The 23,870-nt window shown below is 46.5% G+C and overlaps 1 protein-coding gene and 1 long non-coding RNA gene across 9 annotated transcripts in view; one reads left to right on the top strand and one right to left on the bottom strand.

Moving 5' to 3' along the window:
- Nucleotides 1-1,366, top strand: part of LOC125329817 — a 41,384-nt gene extending 40,018 nt beyond the window's left edge. The window contains exon 5 of the long non-coding RNA XR_007205283.1: nucleotides 1,300-1,366. This is a non-coding gene — a long non-coding RNA (uncharacterized LOC125329817). The remainder of the gene's footprint in view (nucleotides 1-1,299) is intronic.
- On the bottom strand, nucleotides 1,341-22,138 carry LHX9 (LIM homeobox 9). 8 transcript variants are annotated; one of them, XM_048312191.1, is made up of 7 exons: nucleotides 21,905-22,138; nucleotides 21,528-21,660; nucleotides 15,914-16,032; nucleotides 14,028-14,230; nucleotides 12,906-13,261; nucleotides 7,210-7,412; nucleotides 5,716-6,046 (listed from the first exon to the last, which is right to left on the bottom strand). In XM_048312191.1, the coding sequence occupies exons 3-7, from the start codon at nucleotides 16,028-16,030 to the stop codon at nucleotides 5,789-5,791; spliced, it is 1,137 nt and encodes a 378-aa protein (XP_048168148.1). In that variant the 5' UTR covers nucleotides 16,031-16,032; nucleotides 21,528-21,660; nucleotides 21,905-22,138; the 3' UTR covers nucleotides 5,716-5,788. The 8 variants fall into 8 exon arrangements, with proteins under 8 accessions (XP_048168150.1, XP_048168149.1, XP_048168148.1 ...); XM_048312187.1 differs by having other exon boundaries at nucleotides 15,914-16,187; nucleotides 21,905-22,137; XM_048312189.1 differs by lacking the exon at nucleotides 21,905-22,138 and having other exon boundaries at nucleotides 15,914-16,187; nucleotides 21,528-21,669.
- Between the last annotated feature and the right edge of the window lie 1,732 nt (nucleotides 22,139-23,870).

Raw genomic sequence — 23,870 nt, 5'->3', positions numbered from 1 at the left:
AAGTCAATTTAATGCATGTGCCAGGTGCTTGGATTAGCAGCTCTGAAGGATGAAGTCCAAAGCACAGAGCAGCATTGCTGTCCCATATATTCTATCTCATTCTGAGGGTTATGCTTTCTTTAGAGACAAGAGGATAATTTAATCTCCATGTTCATTCAGCTCCTGGCTCAAAGCCCATGGAACTGGAGACAGAATATTTCACCAATTGCAGTGGGCTGCAGTGTCATCCTTCTGTCACTTGACCCGGTCCTGCAAGCCATTTCTGTGGTGAGAATTCTGAGTGAGATGTTCTAGGACTGCACAATTTGACTTCATTTTCAAGACCAGGACAGCAAAGAAATGCTGTGTCTAGACATGGATATGTATCCCCTACAAAGACCCCTAAGACATTTCTCACTCACAACAATACTGAAAACCTACCTTTGCCTTGTGTTCTCTCAAGCCTTGTCTGAAATGTTCCTTTCCTTCTTTCTCAGATAATGCTGGCCTTTCAACATGTTTGCTTTCTTAATGCAGGAGACAGTTCTGTATCTCTGAAAAAATTTGGATTGTCTAATGCCACTTGTCGGGTCAGTCAGAGCACTGTGTGCAGGACTGTCTCCAAACAAAACTAAGTGTTGTTAAGAAAAATCAAACCTTAATGTCTAAATCAGACACAGAAAAATAAAATTGTCCTGGTTTTATTTTAGATTTTGCCAGTATTTCACCAGGATTATTTAATTATTTTTCTAATTTAAATGAGGTGAAAAATGCAGCACATGGACAGGTATCTAGACTAGAAATATCTCTATTAAGTATTAAATTGGGGGGGGAGAAATCCAACTTATTGAAGAATACAGTGATTTACAAAAGAAAAATTATAGTGCATAGGTTTTTTTCTTGGTCCTAAGCACCACCAAGTTCTTTACTGATTGGAATAATTAATGGTTGTATATATTTTCCTAAGGACAATGAGAGGAAACCACATTGTGGCTGTGACACAAATAATTGCTTTCCTACATTTACTTACTTTCTGCAGTAATAAATACACATAAGGCTCAGCTTAAGAATTTCACAATAGACTTAAATTTCTGATCAAGCTGATTTGAATTAAGTCCACTATGCTAACCTTTTTCAATAGAACTTTACAACATACTATAAAACTGTTGTTTAAACAATGCTTCCCATAATTACCACCAATAAATGATACCTTTTTATTGCCATTAGAACACTCTTAGTTACCGGTTTCCAGAGATTGCTGCAGTAACCTGTACATAACTTTGTGTTATGTTGTTAATAATTGTATGGTTTTCTTTTTAGAATTCTGAAACTGGAAAGGTTTAAGAAAACATGCAAAATGCTGAGGATACACGTAAGTGAAATATTTAATGTCCATCATTCATAAAAGTTACATTGTTTACATAGGGTTCATTAGTATATAATAAAAATGTCATCTTAATGAAAGATTTTCTGGCAAGTCTTTTATATGTTAATTTGTTTAACATATGCTTTGGCTATACAGCTAAATAGGAATATATTTTTAAAAATCTTTCTGCAAATAGTTGCTCAACAGTTACAAAACCTCATTACTAAGAATTGGTTATTGTTACACTTGCTTGTTGGCTTGTAAAAATCATCTGGGATTTGGACTCGGAATCTTAGGACCAACTCTATGTAGCAAACTTGCTCATTGCATAGTGACCATGTAAACAGCTCAGGGACACACAAACTATATCCTTGTACTCTAAAGTCACTGAGGATTTTACACACTGTACTGCTCATGTTTTCTTATATTGATGAAGAATTTGGGGATTGTTTTATTGTCAATGCGGACAGGAATTTCTTTTTAAAACATGTCAGTTTTATACAAGAAGTTAAAAAATTTAAAAATTAATACCAAAGGAAATAATTTTACACTGTGCAATAGTATTGCTACTTCGTTCTTTTTGATTTTAGATATATATATATAGCATATTGGAACTGCACTGTACTGCTTCCTTTCAAAAGAAAAGTTTAAATTAGTTGGAACAATTAGCTATGTGTTTACATAAAGTTAACTATGTTTGCGTCAAATAAAATGTTTATTAATGAAAGGTATTATACAAGAAACATCAAAGAGAAATTCATCATACAGAAATGTACACTATATGTGACAGATGGAAAAGTGCATGCAGAGTTGTCTCATTTAAAAAAAAATAATTCGGAAACAATAGTACTAAAGTTACTGGGTTTTGATTCCTATGATCTCGGATGAGTGAAAAGTTCTTGAATTTACAAAAATCCATTTAACAGATATGACTAGTACACATTAGCAAGCAAGTGGAATGAATGCACTCAGGTTTTATTTTACAAGTACTTGTGCTTGACAAATGTGATTTTTTTTAAAAAAAGAAAAGTTTTCTTCGAATATGGGCTGGGTAGATTGCTGCCAGGTTGCTCTGGTTTTATACATAGTTTCTCTAAATTTGTTTTTGATACCACACAATTTGTTGAAGCCTTCAGTTCTGTTAATTAGACACCATAAAATAACATATGTTTTGTTAACATTCAGGAAATGACATCGAGTCTTTTATTTTTATTTTTTGGCTCAATAGATTTTTAAATGTATGATTATCATAACCTAATATTGTCTTTGTCTTCACTGCAGTGGATTTCCGATCAAACTTTTCCCCTTCTTTTAATACTTTAGGGAATTTTCAAACGTCGGGATGTTTGGCTGTAATGCCCCATGATTTGTTCTCCCTGAAAGAAATCATAGTGACAATTTATTAAACTACAGAGCAACCTGGCTTTTCAGGGTCTGCAATTCTATTTTGTGCTCAATATACCTAGCATTAAATCTGGATTCATTTCATCATACTATTTAGGTTATATTTGTCATGCAATTACTTTAGCTCCTAGTTTTCTGGCTTTTTTAGAGGGCTAAGACAGGGTTTCAGTATCAAATCAGTGGGGCATTACTTTGCATGTTCAAAAAAGGAGGTTAAAAGGCTAAAGTCTAAATTGCACCAGCAGTAGCATATACATTGAATATGAAGAAATTGAAAACCTAAGGAACCGTACTTTAAAATATTTAAAAGGCCGTGTTTCTGTGTTTAATACCAATTGTTCAGCGGTACTGTAAAAGCAAAGAGACACACAGGTACATGTAGACCTTAAATTTTTAAAAAGAAACAAAAAAAGCCCCAAACCAAAAAAAAAAAACCCAACAAAAAACTGATGGGAAATAAAACTCCTTAGATTCAAAATGGTTTATTCACACAAATTTAATAGGATATATCACAATTGTTTGGTCCATAAATATTTAGGGGAAATAGTTTCTATACAATGCATTTATCAATAAACAAAGAAACATGGACAATTTTGCTAGACCACTTACTGTACTATAAACACGAAGCTCAATATATAAGATTATTGGATTTATCAACTATATCTGAAAGAGTGCACAACTGCTTTCTATGACATGTTTGTCCCCTCTAACAGGATACACCATAAAAAGAGTTTCAGAAATAAGAGGTAAAACAGTACAAAACTAGTGAGGTGTCAAAAGGGCTTAAAACAGTTAATTTAACAAACAACACATATATCCTGATTTTTCACAAACTTACTCCCAAGGTATATCATAAGGCACATAGTAGAACTGAGTTTTAATTAGTCTACTTAATAAAGTAGATCTCTAGTACCATATATTGTTCTGTCAAAGAACAAAATTTATAAGTATCAATATTTTTACCTGTAAAAGTGTATTAATAAAGATCTCAGCCTTACCAAGGTCTTTTGGTCTGGTTAGTGGTAAATGCCCATAAGGTAATAGAAATAGGAAAAGTCAAGATTCAATATCCGTAGAAGATGATAACCATACTTGCTAAATATATAATGGCAAACACACCTTTCTTCTATTACAGTGTTAACATCTCTTCCGTCATCTTTTTTAAAAATAAGCTACTTTTCTGTGCTAATTTTCTAAAAACCCTGAGCAAAAATTACAATAATGCACTTTAATGTGGGCAGTGAACTGTCAATATGTAACCACACATTTATACAGCCAAAAAGGACACCTTTAAAATATATTAAATAGCCACTTTGACCACCAAAAAGAGATTTGATGGTGTCTAAAAAGTGGGGTATATGTGCAAAGTTATTCTTAACAATCCACTAAAAGCAAGACATAGATCTTGACTGGTTTTTGTTCGTTTTTGTTTCTGAGACTCTCCACAATCTAATTGGTGTTCAACTACAATAAAAGGATACAAATGAACATTCACCACTGCCCAGACCATTCAGACTTTTAGCTTAAATAAAACTAAAAAAAGAAAGATCACTATTGTAAACTAAGAAATGTATTCAGATCAGCATCCACAAGGCTTCTGAGTTTATCGGCTTCGAAGTTATTCACTGCCAATTCCTGGTTTTGTATGATTTTTGCTAACATATTTTTCTTTTATATAAAGTTTAAAAAGTTAAAGTATACATTAGAGATATTAATGAACTAAAGATTTTAAGTTCCTGTGTTAAACAAAGTGTCTGATACAATCTCAGGAAACATCTAAAGTAAATTCAAAATAGTAATGAATAAATTGTACTGAAATTTTTTTCCTTAAACATCTTAATAAATTATATTTTGCTTATTTCCATTTTCCCTGAAAAAAAAAAAAAGTAGGATTTATCAAAAGTTCATTTGAATAGTACGCATGCATACACCTTCTTGAAAATTATTTTTGTGCCCACTAAAGTAACTGGGCAATCTCCTGTTTGCTTTAAAGGTACGGCATTGAAGCCGTGTAGCGAACTGCAATTTTTATCTTTTTTAATTACAAAACTTCAGAGCTGCTTGACAGACAAAAATTAAAACCCCTTCCTAGGCAACATTTCAGATCAGTAGGACTCTCCACTTGCATTGTTACTTTGCTATTTTTGCTTTAATGACATCCTTATAGGAGTGAGCTCACTCTGGAGGCTTTTTTCCAGATCTTGCCTCCTTAGTGTGCAGGGCACAACCTTAGGAGGCCAACAGCCTGGTCCTGCCATCCTCACCCACACATGCTCTCATCACTGGTCTCTCTCCAAGTCCTCCATCCAGGCATGGCTTTCAGTGGTGGCCAAGGACGTCCCAGATGGGTGAAGAACTGGCAGAGGAGCGTTTAGCTATCCCAGTGAGACTCCCCAGTGCTCAGCAAGGAGCAGGCTTGCGACTAATGCATTAAGGAAAGAGCACTGGTACTTGCAGTCTGACTGTTTCCAGGATTAGTTTAATTCCTCTTGTATTATTTTTCAACATTTAAAAAATAAATCATACAAAACTTTTGGATGTATTATAAAAATAAAATTAAATTTGTGGTTCTTAAATGCTGTAAGTGAACATACAATCCTGAAGCAGCATTCTTTTGGCTATAATTAAAATGCTTTTTATCTGGTTATCAAGGAGGAATAGAATCTTCTTTTTTTTGGGGGGGGGTGGTAACAACGAATTTTTTTCAAGGTTCTGGAAATAAGTAACATACAATTTTAAGAGGCACTTATTAGAATGATTCATAACCTTCTCTTCAGTCATTTGATAAATTTAAAGAATTTGAGTACAATTTAACAACAATAAATGTTCATTTATTATAGCAACATGTTACTTCAAACTCATTTGCCAGGTGGCTGCAGATGCTACACATCGAGCTGTTTATTTTCCCAAATATTTTGTGGGTTTGTTTGTTGTTTTCTTTTTTTTAAAAAAAAAGGCTTGAAAATAATAATAATAATTATAATAATTATAATAATAATAATAATGAAGAGTAAGAATTAAAAAAAAAAAAATGAAATGTTAGAAAAGGTTCGTTAAGGTAGTTTGTGAGGGGCTCCCGGATTCGTGGCTGTCCAAGTTAGAGGTCACTGATGTCACTACAGTGATAGTGGGATTGGTCAGGTCTGTTAAAGTGGTCGCAGTGCCGGGTGGAGTGAGTGCGCCGCTGTCTGCTGAGGGCGGTGCCGGGAGCGAGGTGCCGTCAGCTTTATCGACACCCCCATTCTCCTGCCGCAAAAGGTTCCTTCTGAATTTGGCTCTTGCGTTTTGAAACCAAACCTGCAAACCAATCCCAATGGATTTCTTTACCGATGCTTGTTTTGCTTTGCTTATTTTTTGTCTTTGTTCTTGCTTTTTTAAGTCATTTTTGATGTTTGATTTTGCATGGCACATCACCTAAGTCATTCTATAGCTTTTCTGCTACTGGTGGTACTGACCCTCTGTGTACAGGCTCAGTGCTACAGGTGCTCACAGACCTCAGAGAGCAGCCTCGAGAAAACTCTGTTTGCTCGCTTACCTAAAGAAAGCAACTTTCTTGATGGCCACGTAGTGTTTCTGGGGTTGGGTAGCTTTGGGGTCAAGACACATAAAGATTGAGGAAAAGGGTAAGTGAGCAGACTTTTGCCAAGGCTGAAAGTTTGCCTTGATTATTTGAAAAGGCTGAAGACAAAGGAGGGGTAATTACACCATCCCTGTCATACAGATTGTTGATATGGGTCATCTAATCTTTCTGTTCTGTGAGGTTCACTGGCAGTGGTTTAGGTGACATGTAACACAGACAATGAATTGCCGCTAATAGATTCTCCTTCTACCTCACTCGCTGCCCTTCTTTGGCACTCTGCATGTAATACACACCTCGTTTTAACTTCACTGAGCTATCACACACCATATAGGGATTTTTAACATAATTTGCTAGGTTGTCCTTCACAGGGAAGTGCCTTTTGACTATGTAGGCCCTTAAGAAAAACAGTTGTCTAACAAGCATTGAGAGGGGGAGCCAGCTGGTCCTGGAGGATCATATTGGTCAAAGCTTGCTTCAAACACATCGGGGATCTGCTTACTGAAGGGCCACATTAACTCCTTCAGGGGAACCCAAAGGCTTCACCCATAAAATCAGTAGATTTGCCACCTTTATCCTTAGTGCAATCACCACAGAGAGACCACAGACCCCAGGATATCTACCGGGTGGGTGGACTCTGAAGACATTTTCCTCATGTTGAGGATGCAGCTAATCATAAACCACAGTTTGGTGTTTGGCTGCCTTGGGGCAATAAGGCACACATTTGGCACTCCTGCCACGTAATAGAATACCCCTCTGCACACCCACTAGGGACACACCCAGAAAAAGTACTTTTCTATGTATATTGCTATTGTTACACATAAGGGAAAGACTATTGACTAGCAGGGGAAAATTCTGTCAAGTCTGTGATGTGGCTTCTTACCTGCAGAACTCTCTTGGTCAGGCCTGTTTTCTGGGCAAGCTGCTTGAGGTCCTTGGCATCTGGGTTGTGGTTGATAGCAAAATAGGACTTCATGGTACGAAGCTGGTGGTGTTTGAAGGAGGTACGCATGCGCTTTGTTTTCTGGGATGGGGGATAAGGCTGCTGGTCTCTGTCCAGGTGATCTGCCTCATTCTCATTACAACCTGTTGAATAAACAAAGTGGAACAAGGAGTTAGAGGCCATGCATCATGTAAATGATGCAATAAAGGGTTGATCAATGAAAATGATCAATAAAGGCAAAAATCTTGAGAGGGAGGGAGGGAGGGAAGGCAGGAAGGAAGGCAGGAAGGAAGGCAGGAAGGCAGGAGGGAAGGCAGGAAGGAAGGCAGGCAGGAAGGAAGGCAGGCAGGAAGGAAGGCAGGAAGGCAGGAAGGAAGGCAGGCAGGAAGGAAGGCAGGAAGGCAGGCAGGCAGGAAGGCAGGCAGGCAGGAAGGCAGGCAGGAAGGCAGGCAGGAAGGAAGGCAGGAAGGCAGGCAGGAAGGCAGGCAGGAAGGAAGGCAGGAAGGCAGGAAGGCAGGCAGGCAGGAAGGCAGGCAAGAAGGAAGGCAGGAAGGCAGGAAGGAAGGAAGGAAGACGGTACAAGGATAAGTACAGATGTGATAATTAAATTAGACCAAAAAAGATCTAGAACATTATCATTTCCTGTTTTATAACATGCTATGACCCCCAGGCCTGTACCTACTAAGGGCAGACTTAGAAAGTTCTCTCTCCTTTGGCATTTATTTCAAATAAATCTTTTCCCTGTGGTGATGGTTTTGCTTTGGGCGCTCAAAGAGTCATTTGAAATCTCATTCAGATTTTGAAATCTCACTCATTGAAACATTCTTAGCTTGAGAGAAGAGTAAAGGTCAAACCAGTGTTTTGAATGTTCCTGATCTTTTCCCCCAAATCACAAGCACCTATAAAAAGAGATGTACAGCAGGAAAGTTTGTTATGACAGTTCATCAAGAAAGCTGAGTTTTTTGCTAATAAAATAAATGCTTTTGGACTCTGCCTGGGAGTTTATATGAACTGCTCAAAGCCCTTCATCTGTAAAACATATCTAGGAAGCAGTTGCATCCAGACTTGATCCAGTCCCCCAGCCACAATCAGCAGTAGCCCTTAGCTGGTACTGGTTTAGGACATTTCTGCAAGCAAGCAGCTAGGGGCTCAAAACTTAAAAAGAGTTTCTCTGCTTTTTCTGATTCAGTATTTTCAAAGTGTCTATGAAGGTTTGTTTCAGATTACACTTTTATGGGTGTGAATTGTACACAAGAGTTGCAGCTGTTTGGGGACAGTGGCACCATTTCTTCATATTGGAGAAAGAAATCACAGTATTAGCAAAAAAAAAAACCAAAAAAAACACGTCTGTGCTTTTCAGCCTAAACAAAAAGGGTTAGCCATTTCTAGGATCTCATTTTATAAAGATAGCTCAGTCACACAGGAGAAAATTAATGGTGTCATCATAGCAGGGAATATTAATTAAAGAAGAGCTAATTAAAAATGTTTCAGAATGTCTGTAAATTAGACTGAGTTTCATTAGTTGCTCTTTTTGATTTTTGAACTGCTTTCCAGTAGTTACTGGATTATTTACAAGGCCTAGCTGATCCCCATTTCTAATTGACAGAGAGAGAGAAGAGAAAGAGGGAAAGCACAGAATACAGAGAGACTGATGTAGGCAGTGCTGAAAACAGAGGCAAAGCAACTTGAAACCACAGGAAAATAAAAAGCTTCTTGAAGGTGTTTTCTCTTTTGAATTATAAGACAAGTCAGCATGAACAGATGCTGGTAAGACAACGCTTTGACAGAAAATCAGGTGAATATTTAATTATAGCTAGCTTTGCTCCTAGTCTTGGTAAGAAGTATATCTGTACTTTCAAACAAAGTAAGCTGACACTTCTGAAAAGACCAGGAGTTGAAAGTTGCCTTAAAAACAATTTCAGACCAGATTCAGATTGTATTTACTACTTGTTTTCACAAGCAATCACACTGCCTTCAGTCAAACTGCGTGGGCTGTAACTTATGAGCTGACATATATCGGAGTACCAGAATTCAGTCCTCAGGTTTTACTTCAGAGTTGCAAGCTGCTTGTTTGTGTTATTTTCCTTGGGTCGCTCAGGCTTACAGCAGCAACACAAACTTCCTCAGGCTCCTCTGTCCTGCTTACTGCCTTTGTTTCTGTACTCTACTTTTTTTTTGTCCTTTTTTTTGTGTCAATGGTCTACTTTATTTTGGATTTTATTTTCAAGAGAAAATGAGAAGAGGGTTCCAAGAATCTTCAGACAATCCTAGTTTATATAATGATTACACTCTCTGTTTTACATAAGCAAAACAGTGTTGTAACACTTGGTTTGGCCACATCATAGGGCAGAGTTTTACACTATCTCCAGGAGAACTAAGGGAAAGCAAGAAGTCAGGCAAGACATTGCTCATTTCTTTGCAGCAGGATTGGAGGGTTGTTTAATTTTTGCTTTCAAAAGAGCTAGAACAGTTTGTTTCTTATTGCCAAGAACTCTTCAGATGAGCTCTTCATAGTTTTTCACACACACACACACACACACACACATATAATGAAATAAAGTAAACAGCTCTTTGAGGAACAGCTGTGTAAAATATTTTCCTAGGGAAATCTTCTTCACCATCTCATTTCTATACCCTGTAAGCTGTAAGTCAACACAGTTTCCCTCAAAATACATATTAATTATGTGATATAAGATGTAACATAGAGAAAGCCTTGAATGTTTTAAGTACTTTTGAATAGTTTCTTCCATTTTTCACATTAATTCCAGGCAGCTCACAAGTATGAGTGACTTCTACCTCATAACATTTTGAGTTATTTATTGCTGTGTTTTCACTTTACTACCGAGGAGCTGAGAAAAAGAAATTAAACTAGCAAACAAAATACAGAATAGAAAAGCTGTTGTAGATCCTGCAGCAGAGTCTGATTTTCCATTCTGGACCAGGGCTCAGCTCCCCTGAAACATAATGTGCACACAAATCTAAGCCAGGGCCTGCTGGATGGCTGTGAATACACACATGCTCATGCTCAGCTGGGTGAAGTTGTTGGCTCCATCGGAGTTTCGTTTTTAAAACTCGGGGTCGTTTTCCGTAGTGGCTTGGCACAGGGGTATGGACACCGCTGCTGGGACTGTTTGGGAAGGTACTTGACTTACTGGGGAGGTCACAGCCGGGGTGCCCCCAGCCCCGGAGCGCCGAGAGAGCCCCGGCCGCGGGCGGGGAGCTGCGGGCGCGGCTGCGGAGCGCGGTCCCGGCTCGGTACACGCCGGCGCGGGGGCGATGTGCGGGGCAGGGCTGTGCCCGTGCCCGCGGCTGTCCCCGGCCGGGGCACCGCGCCGCGCCATCCCCCGGGGCCACCCGGCCCGGACACCGCCCGCCCGCCGCTGCCGGGGCTGCGGGGCCCCGCTCCTCTCTCGGAAGGAGGCAGCCGGGTATCCGACGTTTAATTCCTGCGGACTGCTTGCCCTTTGTAAATGATTACGTGCAAGAGCAGTTACTGAGTCACAGGGCAGGGAACGAAAAATGTGTGTAGGGAAGTGGCTGCCAATTAGTTAGAGACTTTTTTTTTTTTCTCTCAAGAAGCGATTTCATCTACTGCAACTCATTTCGTAGCTGTTCCACATTCACTTTCCTCCTCCTGGATCTGCAGCACAGTGGGTCAATGGGCTGGAGCCGTTTGCACCGGATGCATGGTTTGGCTGCAAACTTTCTCGAGACCATGTGTCAACCCTGGACATTGCTAGATAATATTTATAAAAGAAAATAAAATCACGGCCCTAACAGAACAAATTTCTCAGCCATCTAGCCTGAGTCCAATGCATCAGAGCGTTTGCTGATTTGTTTTGGTTTGGTTTTTTTCTCCCCGTTGCCCGGAGGATTCTGTGAGTTTCTCAATGCAGTGAGCTGTATTTTCATAATGGGTGGTGCTTTTTAATCTGATTTGGAGTCAGTGGTCCATCTTATATGGCCCGTTGTTGTAAAGAAGGGTAGTTTTAAGACTAGTACACAAAAATTACGTCAGTGTTCACAAATGTCTCTCTTGAGTCCTGATCTGAAGTTTAAGGGGTGCTTTATCAGATCCACAACTCTTCATCCTGCCCTAACTTCTGATTCTAATTCTAACGCTAAGTTGTCCCTAGAAATATTTCCCTTTAGGAATCTGGGGATTCGGGTGATGCTGTGTGGACCAGGGATAGAGACCAGAGAGGAGCGCGGGTGGACGGGAAATCCACCGTTGGAAGCTGGGGCTGAATGAATCCTGGCTGCGCTACAGGTTCCCTTTTCTTTAGCAGCTTTCAGGATTGATTGGAAGCAGCTCCGTAGCCAGGGATTCCAATGTCATCTTCAATTAACAAGGAACAATTAGCGCAGTGATTACCCTGGCTCCAAGGTCTACGCATCAGAGGAGATGAAATCGCCTTGCACAGCTCCCCGGTTCCCAGCTAAAGCCCGTTTCACGAGCGGCCCCAGAGGAGGTGCCGGGGGAGGGGTGGGGAGGGCAGGGGGGCGGTGGAAGATTCCTTATGGATCTCAGTGGCAGCGGGTTGAACTTGGTGGACGGGAGAGAGCTCCGGGCCGAGAGCGGTACGCTGTTACCGACCCGCCATTGTCGGAAGGGGAGGCCCTGACCCCTCTCCCGGCTCCCCGGTGGGGCCAGCGGTCCGCAGCCCTGGGCCCGGAGCCCCCGGCTCCCTGCCCCAGCCGGGACGGCTCCACACTTCACGGGGAAGCACACCTTGCATCACTCTTGCTGCCCACGGCTTTCTTTCCTCTGTTACCGTCCATCGGAAGCTTAAGTTTCTCTAAAATAATTTTGGAGCCGGGAGTTTGCTGATTCGTATTTACCCTTACTGCTTTCGTCTTTTATCTAATGAAGCTCTGCCTCAACTGCTTGGTCATACCTGAAACTCCTTCACCTCTGGCCGCTAGCACTCTTCATACACGGTTTGGGTACTCAAGTACTGGAGTTAGAGAGGATATTTAATACAGGGCAACACTTGTTCCTTTCCTACTGTTGAGAGAACAGAAACCGTTCTCATTAATTACATTTGTTAGGGTCTAGTTACAGGGAACAACATTTACTCGTTGACCTCTTGTACAGTTTGATCATTTATGAGTCAGTAAAACAAAATTATTCAGCCTGAAGAATTAATCACTGTAAATTCAATATATAAATCGATATGTGCATACTACATTGGTGTTGTAGGAACCATATATAACTTTAATTCTTTTTTCTCTGATTCATTTGGTTACTCCTAAATTGAGGTTTAAGTGGTGAAATGCTTTTAGCTAATCAAATATAGATAATGATAACTGTATCTCTGAGATTCCAACAGAGAAAGAGCTATGTGGTTTTGGGGTTGGGTTGGGATTTTTTTTTTTTTTTTTTTTTTTTTTTTTTGTCTTTACCCTGGGAAGTGGCTAAGTTTGGGTGTTTGACATTAATAGGCAAAGACAGCCTTTGAGGAGGGCTGCTGTTAGCTTTCCTGCAAACGCTCCAACCCTCAGAGGGCTGTTTGTTTGATTTTCCAATGGTTAAGCAAGATTTGGCCTGGCTGAGTTACTCACGCACTGCCTGGCTGAGGGGAAGAATGCTCTGTTCGGGGGAGCGGGAGGCAGACTCGGCGTGTGTTTCCCACCTGAGTTGTAGCTGACGATGTCCACTCCCAAGGCAGGGCTCTTTCGTTTCCTGGGCCTCCCCTTCTGGACCGTGCCAGTGCCGTTGAAGTAAGGCAGGGCCAGCCCTCCGCTCTTGGCAGCCAGCTCGGTGTAGCTCAGCTGAGGGGGGTATTCTCCTTGCAAAAGGGACTCGAAGTGGGCCCTGCAGTAAACCAGGTTGTCCTTCATGCCAAAGTGATCGCCCGTGGTCAGAGTCTTGTTGCACGTGGTGCAGGTGAAGCAGCTCAGGTGATAAACCGATTCCCTGGCTCTCATGACCATTTCGGAGGCTGAGATCCCAAGGTGGCAGCGGGCACATCTCTGCACGGAGAACCTTCTGAAGGAAACAGAAAAGTGGGCATCAACTAGAACGGCAAAGGCAGAGCTTGACCCGGTGCCTCCCGCCTTCCCTCCCGGCCACGTGAGGGAGCCTGTCCCCGACGGGGTCGCGCCCCCCCGGCCCCAGGACGGCCCGTGCCACCGGCTGTGGCCCCTGGCCCGCCTAGTGTCGGGACATCCTCAGGGAGCCGATTCCGGGGTCCCAGCGTGAGCGCCTCGCGCTCTCCGCCGAGCTGAGCTATTCTCTCAGGACTTTGGCGAAAGCCCTGCCGCTGCCCGTGAGCTTCGGGCCAGGCAGGCCGGAGCGCGGGGAATCGGTCCCCGCTCTCCTGGCATTCCTGTCAAGACGAGAAGAGCCGCGAGGCGCTGACCAGCCGGACAGCTGCAACACACGGACAAGCGGGGCCCGCTCCCGGGCCCGGCCGCGGGGCTGGGCGGGGGCGGCGGGCTCCGGCCCTCGGGGAAACCGGCAAGCTGCGGGCAGAGGGAAATTTTGGTCGGGTCTTTACGGAGGGAAACCGCCGAGCAGCGGGAGAGCCTTCGCCTGTTTGTGCACCGCCACACATGCTCAATCAGCGCGTCCCCTGACGGCCCGTGCAGTTCTGAAACGTGCGAGACTTTTCTGAGGGGACGCGTTTACAGGGTTGAGGAATAGCTGACTGCGAAAAGCTACCTTTGAAAGCCTGTGTGGAGAAAAGAGCGTTTCGGTTCACAGTGCCTTTTGAGGGGATGTGTTTTAAACCCATGGGGACTGATTGCTGTACCTGTAGTAATCCTCCTTGCAGTAAATACTGCCGTCCTTGGCAAAGCAGGTGAGTTCTGACTCCAAAGCCAGTTTACATTCACAGCACTTAAGACACCTGAGGTGCCATTGTTTGTCAACAGCCAGCAGGTAATATCTGTCTGAGATCTTCCCTCCACAACCAGCACACAAAGCAGGCTTCTCGGGGCTCATGGGGGGCATGTTCTGCAAAACAACCACACCACAAGGGATGAGACAGGGAGAGAAAGACAGGCAGGCAGGCCGGGCTGGGGACGGGTCCTGCGCAGGGCCCGGGGCTCGTACAAAGGCACGGCTCTCTGGGACCAAACTCTTGGCTCCCGGCGGGAAGTTTAAGGGGGAACCGGGACCCGCTAGCAAAGTGTTTACCGCGATTCACAGTAAACCTCTCCTAACGATCTAATGTCATTTCTATACGTGAAGGCAACGGATTAGGCCGCAGTAAAAAAAGCAAAGCCCATTATTTTCTGAAGTTCTGAACTTAAAGTCTGAGGCTTCCCCGTTTCTTTAGCGTTTTAATCTTAGAGCAATTCACAGGAACAACATTTTAAAGTAGAAAAATACCGGTTTGCTGTTCCTAAAGTTTATGGCAGAGGGTTCAGGCTTGCACTCATTCTACGGCAAATTTGCACCCGTATTTAAACGAGCCGCAACCGCGTCTCTAAAGAAAGACAGGCCTTTTAAAACAGAAGCAAGAGAAAGGAGACAGGTGGATGGTGTAAAGAGCAGCAAGTATGAACGCTCACCGGCCCTAGGGACGTGGGCAGAAAGCTGGCACGGGATGTTTTCAGCTCAAACCAGCATCTTTTTGTCAGTAAACTTCTGCAAGTTCCCATTGATCTGCTCCCCACGAGGAGTGTCGCTCGGGACAAAGGGAGACGGAGGGACGGCGGAGACAAAAGCTCGGCCGTGAAACTTGGGGTAGCGTTTGCTGATAAAGTAACGGGGGAAAAAATCCAAAACATCTTGTTCTAAAGTCGCAACTGTTTTAAAGTGGCAACTCTGCATTCATTTTTCAATCTGAAGTTGTGTTCCTCGCCCCCTTTTCTTTTTGCAGCAATTGAAAGGTGAATTAAATTTACATTGTAAATCCTCATGTAACAAGGCATGAGTTTATTTAAGAGAAGTGGTAAAGGACCCTATGGCCCAAAGCCTTAAAGCAGTTTTCCAGGCCGTTACTTTGTGTGCAGAGCCTTGTGCGCGATCGGCGGAAGCCCTACAAGTTGGAGAAAGGGAGATCTCGCTTTGCACAAAGCCCAGCGTGACACTCGATTTCTCCGCCATCCCTTAGTACATTTCTGAAGACTTCTGAAGACTAAGGAAAGAGGAGATGTTACTTTCTAACTAAGTAGTCGGCCGGCATAACACTCAGAGAGAGCAGAGCCTCTTTGTATAAATCACACACTTCAGACCAAAGACAGTTGTGAAAAGTAAGCAGTCGCGGTTTGAGGTTTAATTTAGGAGGTGCCAGGAGCGCAGAATAAAAGTAAAGCACACCTCGAGAGCTCCAGCTGCAGCCCTGCTCGCAGGGGTAGAGCGGCCGCAGGCAGCCGAGCAGGGGCAAAAGGCTGCTCCGCCGCAAGGGCTGAAATCCCGTCCCTGCTACGATTTAAAGCAGTTTCCCCGTTACTCCAGAGAGCGCACGCAACGACAGGGTTTAGACAAATGTATAATCGAGCCTGGCCAGCACAGCACCCAGCGTTATGGGTGGGTTTACAGGGAGCCTCGGAAAGGGTTCCACAAGTAAGGGGTGACAGGGAAGGGGCAGAGGGAAGCAGCGTCTTTCTCTTCCCCAAAGTCAGGGTCTGTCCCGATGCGGGTCCATGCTTGCAGGGATTCCCTTGCAAAGAGCGCCAGCTCCTTTCTTACCGTTTCTCGGCCGTTCATCTGTCCCCCTTTGGCCAGGCGGGACTCGGTCTTGGATCGCCTCTCCATCTCCTCCATGATTCCTTGGATGTGGCCTCCGGAGATCCCGTGGAAAAGCATGGCTGGGGGACGGAAAGGACAAGTATTTTCTTCTGCTCTGCACCCCACTATTTCCATATACAGACCCCAGAGTCTTTAGATCATCCAAAATGTTTACACCGAGGCGCACAGCGAGGTTGCAATAGGAGCTTCTCTTCGCGCAAGCACTGAGGGCTTCCTGAAGATGTGCAGAAAACAAACAAGGGGGAGAAAATGTAATAATAATTAGTTTTAAAAATAAAATAATAAAAGCGAGCTAAAGGATCTGTTACTGTTCTGGAGAGCTAGGGCTTCTGACTGGAGAGACTTGGACCTGGGGCAGTAGAATCAGTCGGGAAAGGATATAGTTTTGAATACAAAGAAAGCAAAAAGAAGTGCTATTTTCAGCAGTCCCTGGTTGCTTTAAAGTTCCCAGTGCCTGTAGGTTGGATTTGGGACTGCTGCTTTCCGGAGCTCTGTCCAATTTGTTAAGAGACTAAAGCCAGCCCATTTTTGATAATTTAGTAGGAGGAGTTCTCTCCCTTGAGCTGCCACTGATTTTTATTCAGACAACAAAGACCTGTCATACTCCTCTCAACCCCTAGTGATGGGCAAGCAGTGACAAACATTACGGTCGGGGCTGTGGGTGGGGTGGGATTTATTACCTCCTCCAAACACGGAGTCCCGGGAGTTGGCGGAGACGGCGCCTGGCGAGGGACAGGGTGGCCCGGGGCCCCGCTCTCCCCCCGGGGGCCCCGCTCTCCCCGGGCCGCGCCGCGGGAACCTCCGTTCGGCGGCCGCTCGGGCTGGCCCCGCCGTGCCTGGCTCCGCCGCGGGAACGGGAGAAGGAAGAGGAGCGCCGGTGCGGGGCAGCCGAGGCGGGACGGAATGGCCGGAGCGCTCCCCGGGCCCGGGACCCGCGGAGGGGTGCTGAGGCGGGAGGGAGCCTCGAAGGCAGGAGGGGCCCGGGCAGATCGAGCGCTTCCCGGGGCGCTGCCCGCCCTGCTGCCCCGCGGGGCCCCCGCCAGTACGCGCAGCAGGATGCGGCCCCTCCGCAGGCACTCCGCGGGGCCAGCCCCGGCCGGCCCGGGGACGCCCTGGCGGGACTCTCTCCCCTCGCCCGCTCCCCGGCCGCGGACTGCGAGCGATCATTGTGTGCAGGGGATCGGGCAATGCATTCCTTCCTGGCTAATCTCTCTGTCTGCTCTCCCTCCCCTCCTTTTCCCGTTTTCCTACTTACTTTTCACACCACTCTTCCTTGCCTTTCCCTGAAACAGCTGCCGGCTGTTTCCTGACACCTCGATCCCTACTGAAGGATCTTCCTGGCGGCAGTCCTGCGCTCCCTGCTCCCTGGGGGACACTCCACACCAAGCCGTAGTGCGACTAGTGAAAGAAGTACCCCAGCCCCCACTTCCTTTCCAAAGCATCCCAGAGACATCCTCAGGGGCTCCTCGAGTCACCTCTTCCATGTAACCCAAGATTCAGGCAGCCAGTTTCCTCCCTTCTCTTTCCCCCTAAGTAGCTAAAATTAATGTTATTTGCAGATTGAATGTTGTTACATTCCTCCGAGTGCCAGAATACAGCTCATAAAACACAATTTCACACAAAGATGAAGTCAATCAAGTGAAATAAGCCGGGATTTTTTTTCTCTGTTGGCACACTAGACCCTGGACAGCAGGGCTGCTATTTACTGTAAGTAATGTAATTAGCCCTTTTGGATGGAAATCAATGCGTTGTGTATATGTGTGTGTTTTAATAAGAGAGTAATAGCTATAAAACCAACGAGACTCAAAGGGCTGAGGGAATCTCCCTTAAAAAGGGCAGATCCCTCCAGAAGCCGTAGACTTCTGCAGAGCACTCCTGGTTCGGGGGAAAAAAAAAAAAAAATCTATGTGTGGGGAAGGAGGAGGGAAAGATAGGCTTTCCTTGGAGAAAACAAGTCAATTAGCACAATAAGACATCACGAAAAATAAACAAGGTGATTCAATCCGGGATACGGGAGTTGTTCGCTCGGGATCCCCAAACCTCCCCCACCCCCTCCTTCCCGTCTCCGCTCCGCGACGCCCCGGCTGCTCCGGGAGACGGGCGGAGGTGCTTCCCTCTGGCCCCAAGCCCCGCTGGGGAGCGGGAGCGCGGCCGGCACCCCGCGGGGCTGCGCTGCCCGGGCCAGCCCGGTTGCAGGGCCGGCGGCTTTGTCGAGAGAGCCGGGGAGGAGGGAAGGGAAAGGAGGGGCCGCGGCTCTGCGGGCGGGGGCGAAGCCCTGCGCGGGAGGGATCGCCCCGCTCGCCCTGCGCCCGGCAGGTACCGCGGGCGTGCGCCCGCCTGGCTCGGGGAATCACAGTGGTGGCTGTCGACGCAGGTCAAAAAATCTCACTTGGAGACGAGTTTATTTCTAATCGTTGCAATATAGTCTTTCCACTCTACAGGCACGTTCAGGGTTTGTTCTGGGTGTTTTCCCCTTCGAAGGAAATTTTTCTGTATTCCCATCCAGTTGAGTTGTTGGGGTAACTCACCCTGCCTCCGCTTCGTGTTGCATCTACTCTCCAGGAAATGGTCTGCATTTCCCGTGGCTCTTGGGTTGCCAAAGACACCCCGGCGTGTGCCAGGCAGAGCCACTCGCCGACCCCCGCCCGCCCGGGCTGGCCCCGCAGACCCGTCTCGGAAGCCCCGCCGCCGCCGTCCCTCTGTGTCCCTGCCGGGCTGAGGACCGTCAAACTCATCATACCAGCCGGGAGTGGGGAGAGGAGGGGTCTGGGGGAAGCCCCCGGCTGCCCCTAGGCCCAGTTCCCTCGGGAGCTAAAGTGGGGATCCTGTGCCTCCCGAGCAGACTGTACCCCCGCCTCGGGTGCCCCGGGTGCGGGCACCGCTGTCCTCTCCTCCCGCTTATCTCGCGTTTGCTGTCTCGGGTTCACCGAAACACTCTGCAGGTGCGGCGTCAAAGCATCGGTCCAAGGCAGAGACACGGAAAATATTGTTTGTTAAATTCCCGTCTCTACCTTAGCTCGACGGCGCCGTTAGGAGTAATTGGGCAGACTCATAACAAAACTCAGAAATGACTGAGCCTCCTCCGGTTGGACACACTTAATTAATTAGAGGGTCCTTTCTTTCTGCTCCATCAGGTACTGTTAAGGATACGCTACTAGCTACTGCTGCTCCAGTAAAGGAGGCCAGGGGTTTCCAAGGCGTTTTCTGATTAACATCCTAATGCTGGCAGACCACTTCTTACCTAAAGGGACACTAAAAGTTTGTTGCTAGCATCAAACGTGACTTCTCCGTTTCCAAAAGGCCTGTAGGAGATCAAGGTAAATCTATTTCAATGTTCCTGAGATCGCATTCCTCGCTGTGAACTGGAGCTCTGCTGCTCTAAGGCAGGCTGGTAGCGAGAGGTTGCTATTATAACACGAGGGATTCCGTACAGTTTTGCTGGTTTGCTTGGGGAGGGGAGAGAAAAGCTCACAAAGAACACGACAGGGAATCTAAAATCCAAATCTACGAGCCTGTCCCTCATGAATCCATCGGCATTAGCACTTTGTCTGTGAACGGCAGTTTCCCATCTCAGGGTGCTTTTATCTCCTTTCGCCGCAGCATTTGGGGTAGAATATCTGATGTGCAATATTCGGAATATTTTAGTAACATGACAGGCGCTCTCGGTCTTTTCCTTTCTGTAAGGCTCTACCCGAACCCCCCAAGCTAATGGGGGGGGGGGGGGGGGGGGGGGAGGGGGAGATACATCGCTGTGGAGATTTCCACAGGTAGAGAGTTTTCCTGCCCACGCAGGGCTGGAGAGCTCCCGCGGACATCCCGCTGGCCCCGCCGCAGCCCCTGCCCGCAGCTCCGCGGGCGCTGCCTGGAGCCGCTTCCACCTTCACGATTAGCGTGTGCCCTGGGAAAATTTCAGCGTGCGGTCACTGGGATCCGCTCTGCCACCGAGCCCGCGTTCTCCCTGGCCACGGGCTACGGGCTAAAGCCTATCACAGCGTGAACGATCTTGTGTTTAGTTCGGGGGATTTAGGACAAGGTCTATATGCAAATTAATAATTGACCAACAATAATTAGGAGAAAGGGGAGGGTGTTCAGGCGGGGGGTGGGGGTAGGGAGGAGGAGGTGTTCTTTGAGGAGAAATGGTTTGGATTTCGCCTGCCGCATTTGAGGCCGTGGCGTGTCCGGCTGCAGGCACAGGGCACTGCCCGGGCCAGCCGCCTCCCGCCCCGCAGGGCACCAGAGCTTCACACCCTCTCCGTCAGCACCTGAACTTTTCAAGACACTTCCAGTTTAATCATTTCCAGAAATTTAATGTCCGTAGTAATAACAGCAACAGGATTACGATCCTGTTGCCTGCGAGTCGGGTGGTTAAAGCCAGGTCTATTTTTAAATCCTAACGCTGTTTTCTGCTCTACGAGCTTGTGGTGGAGTACAGTGCTATTAATGATCAGCCTCATCTCTTTGTAAAGTCCGCGGGCACTGCAACCAATCTAGACACAAAGAAGGGAAATCTGAATAGAATTACAGCTCTTGGCGGTGGCACCGAATGTAGCTAATATCGTTTTCAGTATTCAAATAGGTTGCGGTTTATTTTTCAAATTTATTTTTATTTTATTTTATGTTTTTCTTTTCAAAGCCCGACATTATTTAAAAATCCACTTCGGAGTCAAATACAACATATTTAGCATCACCATCTTTCTCCTCCCCTTAGTCCTCCCGAGTGTGCCGTAGACCTACTTTCGGATCGCTGTGTTAGGAACATGTTAAAAGCCGGTGCATCGCAGCCAGACTCGGGCAGCAGCCCCTCTCCTCCCCTGCCAGGCTGCGCGGGGCTGGCGGTGCGAGGGACACAAGCGCAGGCTGTCTTTAATCGTAATCGGCATCGGATTAAAAACCCCCAAACCTCCAATGTGCTTGTACCTCCCGGTAATCTGAAAACATGTCAATTAAGACACGTATTCATTTGCTTAGGGAGATGATATTTAAATAAGAAACAACTAGGTGCTTTGCATAGTAATCCCAAACACGGATCTCCATAGCCAAGCGCTGTGACTGACCACAAACAAGTGATCACACAGCCAGAAGAAAGCAGGAGAGGCAGATTATTGTCTAACATGAAACTGTTCACCGCCCAGGACCTCAGCACTGTCAGCTCCTTAGTTGTCTGGTATTAACTGTAATCGTATTTGCACTCCGGTTGTAATTAAGCCATCGGAAATTATCGTATTTTGCTGCTTCCGAAAAGGACTCCCTTACAGACTGGATTCCCAGACAGGTGAAAGGAGCCATTCCATTAAAAAAAGAACAAAAGAAGAACAAAAAAAGGGACATTTTTTAAAATTGAGCTGAAAGGCCCAGCCTTCCCATGATTAGCTATTTTTCTAGATTAAAACAGATGCATGAAATGTTATCTGCGAATACACCTGGGGAAAGTACCATTCTGTGTTGGTAAAAAAAAATCCCAACCAAACAAACAACACCAGAGAAACACCCTGCAAATTACATCCGTCAGGTCCACATAGCTGCATTGCTAGCAAAGACTCATGCAGGAGCTTACCTTGAGACCTTAGAAGCTTCTTCCAAAATTGTACCCTCCTTAATGAGAGATGAGGGATGGGTTTTGAATGGAGAGGAGACGCAATGATCTAGCCAGTAGATGGAGGTTGTTCCTTGCTCCTAGCAGAGGATCCCTATGTTAATTAAAATAAACAAGCTGCTTGGTGGAAAGATTTTTTTTTTCTCCCTTCTCTCCCTCTCTCTTCCCGCCCTCTACATAGCCTCTGATACAGAACTGACGTGAATTTCTAACCTCTGACCTTTCGCCAACATACACTGATACCTGCCTTTTATTTTCTGTTTGTTTCGAAATATTTCCGAAAACAAAATAAATAAATAAAGAAGAAGACTGAATGAAAGCAAAAAAATAAATCCCACCTCTCGATTTTGGCTGCTTTGCTGGATTTTCTTGATTAGCTGTCTCAGCTCCTCAGTAATCAGGTGAGGTGTTAATGGGGAGCTGGTTGTAAATAAAACTAATAAAGCAAAGAACATATTAGGAAATTAAAAAAAGGCGAGGACTGAGAGGCTGTTAAAAATATTGTAGAGAGCTGAGCGTTTCCCCATCACGTCGTTTTTTTCGTGCTGTGCTTATTCACAGCTGAGCAGCAAACCCCGGGTTGTTGCCATCTCTCCACAATTTTTTTTCAAATCGCCCTGAACCAGCCATGGACTGCATCAACCCTTCCCACTTCCATAAAAATCCTCTCAAATGGAGTCGCTAAACAGCAAACTTCAGCCTGATCTGATGTGATATGATATACGGATTCATGGAGCAACCTCGCTTTGCCAAACCCGATGAAACTGTGAGTTGTCATACAATACTACGCAGTCAAACCTGGGATAATTGTAAAAGTGAACCCAATTTAACCCATTAGAATAAAATCAGATGCCAAGATGAATCGGAATCATTGCTTCTTAGGTGACAATACTGATGACAATTGATCCACCGGCTCAAAACAATAGAAAAATATAGGGTCGGGAGTCATTTCTCGTACTCCCTCCCAGGGGGAAGCGGGGAGCCGTCGGGGAGGCAGGAGCCGGCTCCCGGCCGGGCTGCGGAGGGGCTGCAGCCGCGCCTCCCGCCGGCCCCGGCGGAGCGGCTCTCGCAGGAAGGGGCTCACTGCGAGGACCCTGGGGCCAGGGAGCTGTTACTGCAGCAGCCACACGAGGTGACTTCTCGCTTTGGCTTTGTTCGCCCGTTCCTCTTTACTCCTGCCACAGTTTCTGTCCTTCTCCCCTGAGCCATGTGACCCTCAGGTTTACGTGGCCAGCTTGGTAATCTATCTAAAAAAAAAAAAAAAAAAAAAAAAAAGACAAGTAAGGGATGCTAATGATCTTCCTCGGAGTTTGTCAGCGGAGCCCCGGCGGCGAGCGGAGGAAGCGGGGCGGGCTGGCTCCCCGCCGGGGTGCGCACCGGCGGGTGGGGGTCCGGCCGTGCGCCCGGGGCAGGGCGGCGGCGGGTCCCGGTCTGCCCCTGCTCTGCCGGCGGGGCAGCAGCTCGGCAGCAGCCGGGGAACAGCGCGGTGGCACCGGGAGCCCCTCTCCCCGCCCCGGGCTCCGTCCCGGCCGGCGGGGGCAGGCCCCGCGCCCGCCCTTCCGTGAGCAGGGGTGGGGAGCGTGGGCAGCCCGGGCCGCCGCGGCGGGTCGTGCCCGTGGTCCTCGTGAACGCGGGCGGGCAGCAAAGGGCACATCCCACCCAACAGCAGCGGCTCACCTAGAGAAACCGGCCAGGAAGGTGTGGGTCGGGGGGGGGTGTGTGTATGGGTACTTCTGGCGGAGAACCTAAAAGCCGAGTATGTCTCTGCAGGAGGAGTGGATTTAGGGCAGGGACCATGAGCTCTCATCACGTAGGGTTTGCTGTGCCGGCTCCGGGGCCATTGTAAACCCGTCTTGCTCCCACGGTTCGAATGGCGAGAGCTTTTAGAATAAGGTTTCGTTGGATCCGCTGGCGACCAGGAAGTTTAAAGCCATCCCGAGCAAAGGCGGGAGCAGCCCCGGGGCAGGGGTAGCTGAATCCGTCTGTTTGTGCGTGCCGGGAAGCGGCTGAGAGCTCAGGGAGAGAGGGGCCTTCATGGGACTTGCTGTCTTCTTAACCTCCCTGGGAGAGCAGCCGCCATCTGCGCCAAGGTACAACAATAAGAATTATTAGTATCATAATCACCGCGGTTGTTACTGCTGCGACTTTGAGGGAGAAGCCCAGCCCGGCTCCGGCTCCGGCCCCCTGGACGCCGCAGCCGCGGGCTCTGCCCCGTTTCTCCTCTTAGTCTCTAAATCGCCTAAAATATTTTTTTCCCCAATTACCAGCGCTCTGATGGGAGCAGGAGGCAGAGGAATATGCAAG

The sequence above is a fragment of the Corvus hawaiiensis genome, chromosome 9 (assembly GCF_020740725.1).
Source record: "Corvus hawaiiensis isolate bCorHaw1 chromosome 9, bCorHaw1.pri.cur, whole genome shotgun sequence".
Lineage (NCBI taxonomy): Eukaryota > Metazoa > Chordata > Aves > Passeriformes > Corvidae > Corvus > Corvus hawaiiensis.
This window is presented reverse-complemented; position numbering and strand designations above follow the sequence as displayed.

What these genes read in the sequence shown, in the direction of transcription:
- LHX9 (XM_048312187.1), bottom strand. Translation starts at nt 16,087, where the DNA reads ATGGAAATAGTGGGGTGCAGAGCAGAAGAAAATACTTGTCCTTTCCGT. An exon ending in AGATGAACGGCCGAGAAACG is followed by an intron (nt 14,231 to 15,913) that starts GTAAGAAAGGAG and finishes GTTGTTTTGCAG; the next exon opens with AACATGCCCCCCATGAGCCC. An exon ending in CATCGTCAGCTACAACTCAG is followed by an intron (nt 7,413 to 12,905) that starts GTGGGAAACACA and finishes TTTATTCAACAG; the next exon opens with GTTGTAATGAGAATGAGGCA.